The sequence below is a fragment of the Gasterosteus aculeatus genome, chromosome 7, assembly GCF_964276395.1.
Source record: "Gasterosteus aculeatus chromosome 7, fGasAcu3.hap1.1, whole genome shotgun sequence".
Lineage (NCBI taxonomy): Eukaryota > Metazoa > Chordata > Actinopteri > Perciformes > Gasterosteidae > Gasterosteus > Gasterosteus aculeatus.
In genome coordinates, this window is record NC_135694.1 from 1,500,981 (window position 1) to 1,511,751 (window position 10,771).

At 49.5% G+C, this 10,771-nt stretch overlaps 1 protein-coding gene across 4 annotated transcripts in view; it reads right to left on the reverse strand.

Moving 5' to 3' along the window:
• Positions 1-10,771, reverse strand: part of nhsl2 (NHS-like 2) — a 58,602-nt gene that overhangs the window by 33,495 nt on the left and 14,336 nt on the right. Inside the window, exon 1 of one of the 4 annotated variants that reach the window (XM_078106092.1) lies at positions 7,900-8,870. The exons of 2 other annotated variants lie outside the window; for them this stretch is intronic. In XM_078106092.1, the coding sequence (XP_077962218.1) occupies positions 7,900-7,978 (79 nt within the window). In that variant the 5' untranslated portion in view covers positions 7,979-8,870. Of the gene's footprint in view, positions 1-2,251; positions 4,002-7,899; positions 8,871-10,771 lie in introns of those variants that run through there. One more of the 4 variants, XM_078106093.1, reaches the window with a different exon arrangement.

The following is a 10,771-nucleotide window of genomic DNA, read 5'->3' on the forward strand; positions in this document are numbered from 1 at the left end:
ATCCATCCCTCCATCCATCACTACATCACTCCATCCATCACTCCATCCATCACTACATCACTCCATCCATCACTCCATCCATCACTCCATCCATCACTCCATCCATCACTACATCACTCCATCCATCACTCCATCCATCACTACATCACTCCATCCATCACTCCATCCATCACTACATCACTCCATCCATCACTCCATCCATCACTACATCACTACATCCATCACTACATTACTACATCTATCACTCCATCCACCACTACATCACTCCATCCATCACTCCATCCACCACTACATCACTCCATCCATCACTACATCATCACTACATCCACCCATGTGGTCACAGCTGATCCAACAATGGAGGAGCCACATTTAGAAACTCATCTGCATAAAAACTCAATGAGACATTTTCATATTAAAGTGGGCAGCTGTGAGGAGACTGTGCGAGACACAGAGGGAGATAATGAGAGAGAGACAGATCATGGGAGAAGTATTTGTATCTGTGAGTGTGAAATACTGTGTGTGTGTGTGTGTGTGTGTGTGTGTGTGTGTGTGTGTGTGTGTGTGTGTGTGTGTGTTGTACTAGCATGTGACTGTGTGTGTGTCATGGTTTATTTTTCCATGCTGTGTGTGTGTGTGTGTTGTATATTATAATAATTGCTCTATTGGAAACCATTGTAACCGAGCACAAAACCACACGGCGACCCTTCCAGAGGCAAAATGCACTTTCAGCAACACTGCTGAACCAATGTGTGTGCAGAGAGAACGCACACACATACCCACAGACGCACACAGATGACCTCATCTGACCTTGTGGTACCTTAGCAGGCATGTGTGAAGCCTGTTGGAGGGTCAAAATAAATAAATAACAAACTGCCCGGAGTGCTCTCCACTGCAGACAAAGAGACATGATTGTGTTGCACGATTCTGCAAGGCGATACACAGAACTTTACATTGTTACTTTACATCATCTTGGTACATTGTTACGTTGTTACTTTACGTTATCCTGTTACATTGTTACGTTGTTACTTTACGTTATCCTGTTAAATTGTTACTTTACATTATCCTGTTACATTGTTACGTTGTTACTTTACGTTATCCTGTTACATTGTTACTTTACGTTATCCTGTTACATTGTTACTTTACATTATCCTGTTACATTGTTACGTTGTTACTTTACATTGTTACTTTACGTTATCCTGTTACATTGTTACGTTGTTACTTTACGTTATCCTGTTACATTGTTACTTTACGTTATCCTGTTACAGTAATCCTGTTACACTGTTACTTTACATTATCCTGTTACGCTGTTACGCTGTTACTTTACATTGTTACTTTACGTTATCCTGTTACATTGTTACGTTATTACTTTACGTTATCCTGTTACATTGTTACGTTATTACTTTACGTTATCCTGTTACATTGTTACTTTACGTTATCCTGTTACAGTAATCCTGTTACACTGTTACTTTACATTATCCTGTTACGTTGTTACGCTGTTACTTTACATTGTTACTTTACGTTATCCTGGTACATTGTTACTATACGTTATCCTGTTACATTGTTACGTTGTTACTTTACATTCTTACTTTGCTTTTTGTTGGTAAGTTAGGTTGTTACATTGTGTCACCTCCTTACAATGTGCCGTTGACACTATCTCCTCCTATTGTTACATTGTTCTGATACGCTGTATTTCATGCTGTCACATGGCTGTTACTTTAAACATCAGTGTGCTTTCTGGTTGCTGTGAAACCAAATGTGTTTTCAGTTTTGGCATAAAGTTGTTGGACATTCTCGCGGTGATTTCATCCAACGACACTAAAGTTGTGTGATGACCTCTGATGTTTCCATTTGGTTTGAAAATGAATAAGATTCCTCCCACAATGAAGAAACTTTAGTGGAAACAGATTGACTATTAAGAGGCTAATGAAGATATTTTAAAATCATTTATTTTCATAACAAGATTCTAAAAAACCTGCTTTTAACAGTTTGTTTTTGCAGCCTACGGTAAATTCTCATGCAACGCTTCGGCCATAAAAGGGACTCAAAATCCCACAAAAAGGCCCAACATGTCGACTCAGGAAGCGATGCAGACGGATGGTCGCGTTAAAGTCAAGTCAAACATTCCTTCTCTTATCGTGAGAAGAAGCCGCCCTCCTCGTTTCAGTACCACTCTGCTCGCCGCTCCCAGCGTCTTCAAACCCCAACACCCCCCCCCCCCCATTTCCCCACACCCAAACAGAATGTGTCCTACCTGCCCTGGACCAGAAAACCTCCATGTCTGTACTCCTAAAGTCTGTCAGGCACATGTGGACTGGGCAGGGAAAAGCAGCGAGGGGAAGAGGAGGAGGAGGAGGAGAGGAGGAGGCAAAGGAGCCGGTGACTCACTCGGGCCGCGATAAAAGAAGGAGAGAACGAAAGAAACTGAAGGCTAAACGTTCTGCATGTGAGAGGAGAGAGAAAGGAAGGAAACCGAGGGCCTTCCTCTCTCCTCGCAGCACTTCCCCCTCCAGCTTCACCTTCGAGGGCTCTGCAGAGATGTTTCAGAGGAGAGTCGGTTCGTCCAATCGTCCAACCACTTCCTCAAAAAGTTTTGGGATGTCTGTATTGTAGGAGTTTTATTTCACTTACGAAAATATATATAAATACTTTTTTTTCCGAATTCTGAAATGGACGTCTGTCGCAAAATCCTTATAGAAATAAATGTGGTTTTGCTTTGAGCTACGACCACAACTCTGAACACTTATGAAGCTCATACATTCTAAAAAAGCATTTCATCCATCCCATTCTGAGTGATTAAAGACACCGTACATGGCTCTCATACCAACAGAGACCTGTCAGAGAAAGTGTTAAAATAATGTGCATAAATATCTCAACCGCACAATAATATGAGCTGCGCTGCCTCTCCACTATTGTCGGTGCAGCCCGGCTCCTTTCCTTCCTCGCCTCCATTCCTTCCTGTCCTCAACACTCACTTCCTGTAAACACTGCAGGTGACAAAGTGACGATGGTGCATGCATGCGCATGTGAGGATGTGTGTGTGTGTGTGTGTGTGTTAGCGTTGGTTCACTTTCAATTCAGCATTTAATCTCAAACGTTTGTTATCCGGATGATGATGCAGATGAAGCAAAGATAATTGCTCTTAGTGTGAATCACTGATGAAAGGACGTCTCCACCGTGAGCGTCTCCGTCTCTCACGTGTCCCGTATTGAATGAATAGAGCTGAAAGACCATGAAAAGAAGAATTGAGGCGATGACGGATGTTAATATCTGGAAGCCGCAACTTTGCGCCCCCCCCCTCCCGAGGGCAATAAGGATAATGATGATGAATTCTCTCTGCGCCTTCTAACACAACGAGCCGAGGTGCCTCGCAGCAAGGCACTAAGCCACTGAGCGCTCTGTGTGGTGCAGCGGGAGCAGCTGGCCTCACGCATTCTGGAGACCTTTGAGACCACCGACAGACACAGGCTGGGTTCTGCTGCAGCCACGGGAGGGAATCCGGCAGCCTCAGCGTTGCTACGCAACCAGATCAAAGTAACGGAGTGCATGTTGGGCCAACGGCACCGTCGCCTCCCAGCAAGAAGGTCCCGGGTTCCACTCCGCCCAGTGGCCTTTCTGTGTGGAGTCTGCATGTTCTCCCCGTGTCTGCGGCTTCCTCCCACAGTCCAAAGACGTGCTCGGGGCTTATAAAGAAAACAGCTAACGGCGCTAACAAAGCCAACTGCGTTGCGCTGGTACTCACATCGTCCTTGTTTAAACTCTACCAGCCCCATCAACGAACAAAGCTCCTTTTTTTAAAATACATTAGGTACATTTTTCATCAGTAATGTCAAAGACAGTTAGCATTTGAAGGACAGTGATAACTTACGCGTTGCCTGCCTTAAAAGTTACAGTATATATTTTCTTAATATTCTGTAGACGAAGAAAGTGACTTTTTAAAAAACGCAAAAGCTTCCCGATGACCAATTAGGTTCTGCGCATATTGTGTACTTATCTCCCCGCGTTGAAATGCAAGTCCCCCCCCCCCGTATTAATTCTATAAATGGTAGCCTATAATTGTCTCCATCCGCCTTTGTCCCAATACAATCAACTTTCATGAACCAGAAGCAGGTTGGAAGCTAATGAAATTCAACTAAATCTGCATCAGGAAGCAATTGATGCAGTATTATCTGTGAGATGGTCCAGACAGGATGCAGCAGCATTTCATCCTCCTCCAGGAGCTGGGGGGAAAGGAGGCGATGGAAGAACCAGACCCGGCGCTGAGGGGGGGGGGGGGGGGGGGGGGGGTGGGGACTGTGTGAGAGGTTTTCTGCAGGGACCCTCATGCTGGGGAACCTAACAGATTCTTTTCCACAGCTTCTGCCAACATCGACCCAAAAGCAAAGCTCCTCGTAGCAACTTTTTCTTTCTGGTTCAAAGCGGTTACCGAGCCGCTTCCTAAATAACGGCCCCCGGCTGAGGTGCCTCATGCGACGGCCCCCGGTTGGCACTGAAGGGACGGACCAGTGACTAGCTGACACTCTCACGCCCGTCGGCCTTCGGCAGAGTGCCGACTGGCATTCAATTGACCTGCTTTAACACCTGTACTGTTGCCATGGCAGCAGCAGCCTGGCAACTCCCGGGCGCTGTCTCCTGTCTCCTACTTCTTCTTCTTCTTCTTCCTCTCCTTTCTTTGTCTCTTTCAGCTCCATGGATCTCACTCTCTCCGCTCTTCTCGGTTCATCGCCTCGGATCTCTGAATCGCCTTCTCTAAACCCTCCTCCTCCTCCTCCTCTTCAATTATCTGACCCCCCCTCGTCCTCTCTCTGTCTCTCTCTTGCTGCAGGGCTGCTGGCTGTGTTGAAAATGACATCATCAGTCTGAAAATATGTGAATGATCATGTTGTGTATGTATTGGGTCGTGTTGTTTAGCGTCCTCGAGGGAACGGAAAAATAACATTGAATGATAAAGAAGAAGAAAAGCCTCTTTGATAGCGGGTTGCAAAGCAGGCGCAGAGACATCGACGGACCATCGAGAACAACGTGCGGTCGGTTTATGTTTGTATACGTTTCACAAACAAACAGGAGAGTCGAAAAAGAGACAGTTCAGAGATCATGAAACTACTCGGGACGTGATTTTAATTCCTGCCGTGAAAAGTCTTTAAACTGCATCCTCTCTAGTGACCAGCAGGGGGCGACTCCTCTGCTCCCATAGACGTCTATGAGGAAATGACTCTACTTCTCTGCAGTGACCAGCAGGGGGCGACTCCTCTGCTCCCATAGACGTCTATGAGGAAATGACTCTACTTCTCTGTAGTGACCAGCAGGGGGCGACTCCTCTGCTCCCATAGACGTCTATGAGGAAATGACTCCACTTCTCTGTAGTGACCAGCAGGGGGCGACTCCTCTGCTCCCATAGACGTCTATGAGGAAATGACTCTACTTCTCTGTAGTGACCAGCAGGGGGCGACTCCTCTGCTCCCATAGACGTCTATGAGGAAATGACTCTACTTCTCTGTAGTGTCCACCAGGGGGCGACTCCTCTGCTCCCATAGACGTCTATGAGGAAATGACTCTACTTCTCTGTAGTGACCAGCAGGGGGCGACTCCTCTGCTCCCATAGACGTCTATGAGGAAATGACTCTACTTCTCTGTAGTGACCAGCAGGGGGCGACTCCTCTGCTCCCATAGACGTCTATGAGAAAATTACTCTACTTCTCTGTAGTGACCAGCAGGGGGCGACTCCTCTGCTCCCATAGACGTCTATGAGAAAATTACTCTACTTCTCTGTAGTGACCAGCAGGGGGCGACTCCTCTGCTCCCATAGACGTCTATGAGGAAATGACTCTACGTCTTCCGGCTCCACTTTTAGTTATGTGTTCAGAACCTTTTGGTCGTTTGCTGAACAAATCAAAGTCAAGGTCATGTATCGGATGTTTTCCTGGCATTTGGTTCAGGCTCCCGACACCAGAACCTCTTCAGAACCAGAACCTCTTCTCAACGGCGTCTTTCTGCAACAACGTGTATTACTTCTGTCGGAGGGAGTCTGATCTTCATTTGAAAAAACACAAGAGCTCCTTGAAGGGAAAAGCGTCAGATTGGATCGAGTGCTCTTCCCTCCTTCGCCTCTCGTCCCCAAACACGGCGTCACGGCATCACACCCCTCGCGGTACATTAACGCCGTCTGGGACGCGCCGCCCGCTGGCCGATCAAAGTCAAGGTCAAATGCATCAGGAAGGCTCCTCGTGCCGATTGTGTGTGTTGCAGCACACGCACAGTACCGCCTTACACACACACACACACACACACACACACCTGGAGGCGACATGCGACAAGTGTGTGTGGACATGTAGCGGGACAGACAGAGCATATGGGAGTGTTTACTCAGCTCTGCAGCACGACACTGTGCATGTGCTCATAGTGCATCCTCTTCCTCCCAGTCCACCGTCATCATCGGCCCCTCTGTCGCTCCTCTTCCTCCTCTTCCTCCCTCCTCGAGGACGCGAGTAAGAGGAGGAGATTTACACGGGCTGTCATCCACGCTTCTCTCTCTCTCTCTCTCCCTCCCTGCTTACTGTCTCCACCTCGCTCGCCCCGAGAGATAATTAAAGAGCCCACTAGTGATCCCATCCAGCCGGGCAATCAGACGGTGTGACACACACAAACGCACACAAACGCACACGCACGCACCAGACTGCAGCCCGCGGTGGTGTTTGCACACTTTCACCAGCAAGTAAAGCAAAGGATCGAGTTGTAGAGGACGCACACAGAGATACACACACACACAGAGACACACACAGTCTCTTAGCAAAGGGACACGCCAAGAGGCAAAAGACCAATTGACCCAGTTCATTCAAACCTGGCAACCCGCAGGAAGGAAAGGATGGCTGGAGGATGGGTGGCCGGAGGATGGGAGGATGGGTGGATGGAGGATGGGTGGATGGGAAATTGATTAAATGAAGGACTGGACTGATGAATGGACGGACGGACGGACGGATGAACTGATGAATAGATGGAGCGATAAACTGATGGATGAGGAAAGAATGGAGTCACAATTGTAAGATGGGGGTTGAGGAGGTTGCAAAATGATCGCAATGACATGATGGATTGTAGTTTATTGGCGAGACGGTGATGCATTTCGGCTTGTTTGGTGTGTGTGACATCAACGTTTAACTTGGAGCAGGTTCATTGTAAAAAGATATTCGACCTCAATTGGTTTCATCGGGTTGAATAAACGTAGGAAAAGGAGGAGAGGAGCAGACGAAAAGGGGGTGGAGGATGGAAAAGGGGGACGCATGAACGCGAGATACATATGAGACTTTTCGATGGACGCGTAGGACACATTTGGGAGAATGCACGAGAGGAGACGTTGGACATAAAAAAACAATAGATTTATCGATCAACATCGGATACGAATGGACGGACATATACAAGCGCACATTGAAAAGATGGAGGAGTGAAAGGGACTTTGGTCGAAGGGATGGAGAGTCCTGAAAGCGGATGCCGGACGGATGAATGGTTGGACACAGTCGACACGTAGAAACACGGGTGGAGGAAGGACGAATGGACGGAGGGAGCAGGACAGAATGCATGAAGGGAAGCAGCGGGACACTGGCTGCAAAACCGGCACTAGACCGAGATCAATGGATGGATGGATGGATGGATGGAGGCTGGCCAAGTGCATGCGTGTGTAGAACGGGTGGAGGAGGAGACGCACGGTACGGATGAGGCGATGAAGTCGGATCGCTGGTCCCATGACACCCGAATACGAATCACCTGCGATGCGGAATGAGAAACAAGACGGTTTCGGTTCTCGGTCCGCGGCGCGGACAGGATGGAGGCGGACGCCACACAGCGGCGACGGGACGCGGCGCGGACGCCACACAACGCCGACGGGACGCGGGGCGGAGACGGACAAAGTACCTGTTGCCGATTTGGGTCTGTGTCTTCCTTTGGGCCGTCGTTGGGAATTGCCCATGCTGGTCTTCCTGTCCCAAAACATCACCGCCTCATTCCAGCGACACACGCTCACTGAGAGAAGAGGCTGGCGAGGTGTGCGTCCGCACGTGTGTGTGCGTGTGTGTGTGTGTGTGCGTGTGTGTGTGTTAAAGCATGTGCAAGACAAGCGAGAAGCGTGTGCGAGGCGACGTCACAGCATCACTGAAGCCGTGTGTGTGTGTGTGAGAAGCTCGGTGATTGCAGCGAGAGACGGAGAGGAGTGTGTGTGTGTGTGTGTGTGTGTGTGTGTGTGTGTGTGTGCGCAGCGCTACGTGATCTGTTGACAAAGCAGACTGTGTGTGAACGTGAGTGAGAAAGCATGCATGCATGTGTGTGTGTGTGTGTGAGAGAGAGAGCAACCTCCTCAGTCTCAGTGAAAGGTTTGGCTGTTACCGATGAGCATGTGCGTCCGTGTGCGTCTGTGTGCGTCCGTGTGCGTCTGTGTGCGTCTGTGCGTGTGTGTGTGTGTGTGTGTGTGTGAGAAGGAGAGGGAGCATTCGTTGTGTCGCATCCAGCCGCTGCTATTCAATTCATAAGAGCCAAGGAGGAAACAGCCAATCAGGGGCCAGAGAACGAGCGAGAGAGAGAGAGAGAGAGGATGGAGGAAGAGGGGAAAGGGGGCGGGGCTAGTCAGCAGAGAGCGATTGATTGGCTATCAGCTGTGCGAGCAGAGAGCATGAAGTACGTGGACGTCTTCGTCCAGTAATGTCCAAACACTACGACCGCTTGGCTCCTATTAACATGAACGAACGTGTCCTCTGAGAAGACGCCGAAGTGAGACAAACGTCGACGTCAGAGACGCCAAGGAAATAGGCTCCGCCCCCTTGAAAGGCCTTTGGGAGTTAAAGCAGACGTCTGAAAGTGAGAGAAATGACAGTGGCAACGTGTTATGTTGTCACTGTTTCCGTGGTGATGACGCAGCAGGCATTTCTGCGGTGATGGTGAGCTCCTGGAGGGGGGGGGGGGGGGCTCACTCACATGGGGGGGGGCAGAGAGATGAATAAATGAAGCCCGACTGGGTGCAGACGGAGGGAGAGGAGATCGAAAGTGAAGCGAGCAGCACAGCGAATGAGATGGAGGGGGGGGGGCACTGAGAGAATACAAATTGAGATGGAGGGGGGGGGGGGGGGGCGCCATTTCCCCTCTTGCCCCCCCCCCCCCCCTTCTGGTTCCATCCCCCTCTTCTCCCTCAGGTGTTTCATCTAAAATCTGGAGTCGATTTCTTTACCCGACCAAAGCAGGAAACATGTCGCCGTAAACTGATCACGACCCCCCCACGCCCCCCCCCCCCCCCCCCCCCCCCCACACAGGGTAAATGATGTCCATTTGGCAGCAGCGGTAAAGAGCACTGGAGGCCATCTTTGTCCTCACCCGTCTCCCCCTCCCGTCTCCCCCTCTCGTATCACGAGTCCCTCAGGCTCTTCTTGCTTTTTCCGTGAACTACTTTTACTGTCTTGAAGTACACGCTTGAGGTACTTTTTACTGCGCACATACAGTTGAGGCCGGTGTTGCACCACCAGACTAAACTGACAATGAAACATGGGGTCCGAGTACCTTCACACGTCATATCGGCTAGAATCATTTAACTGCAACGCTTGAATAAATCATTTTCACTTCACCGATAATTAACATTAATTTACAGTGTTTGTTGGCTGGATTAAATCCACTTAGCATTCCTCCACCTCCTCCTCCACCCGCTGCACATGGCGAGCAGGCGACGGAGGAAGCGCTGAGTGCTGAGACGTGAACAGAACCGAAGGAGACGTCGCACCCACACCGGCATCTTTAGAGTCGAGCTGACAAAGAGAAGACGGAACCTCATCCAGCTGATGTGTGTTTCTAAGAACGAACATCTGTTTCTTCATCACATCGCGCGAGAAAATGTGCTTCTCACACATCAGACTCATAGAAATGATCCTCACGAGAGTGAGGCAGAGATTACGATTAAAGGTTCCCGCCTATAAATCATTTAGATTTGGTCCCAGTCTGGATCTGTGAGGAACATTTAATTATTACATTTACTTTAAATATATGTAAATTCTGGATGAGTTGTTTGGGTTTTTTCAGCTTTGCTTCATCTCTTTTATGGATCAACTCTTTAGTCCATAAAGATATAAAGTTTACAACCGTGTGCAACGCCAGCAAATCCTCCAACGCACCAAGTCACCAGGGTGCATCATCGGGGGAGCAGGAATATCTGCCCCCCCCGACAGGCCGCGTCCTGCCAAAGCCAAACCCGCATGCACTCTGCAGGAGACCCGGAGCGGAGCTTGAGGAACGGCGACAAGTGCCTTGCTCAAGGACCCGCTGCCCTCTTTCGCAAAGCGGCGCTGACGTAGCAGAAGCAGGAGACCACTCAGCAGAGTGGAACCTGCTGGGATTCCCAGATACTAAATATCCCTAAAGCGATAATCCAGGTCCATCCCTCAAAGACGGCATTCACGGCTTCGCTCCCCCCAAACGCGCTCTTATGTAACCGCTGACAAAGCGGGGAGGGGCGGGGGAGGGGGAGGGGTGAGGGGGGGGCTTTGCTGACCTGCCGCGTTGTCGGACACGTCTCAGAAGATCTCGTTAAGTCTTCAGGCTCCTCTGAACCGCTTCGTCTTCCCTTTGCTACTCGTACCTGGCTGAAAGGACATAGGGGAACAAACGTGCCACTTCTCCTTCCCTCCTTCCCCCTCCCCCCTCCATCCCTCCTTCCTTCCCTCCTTCCTTTCCTTCCTTCCTTCCCTTCCTTCCTCTTCCTCCCCCCCTCCTTCCTTCCTTCTCTCCTTCCCTCCTTCCATTCCTCCCTCCC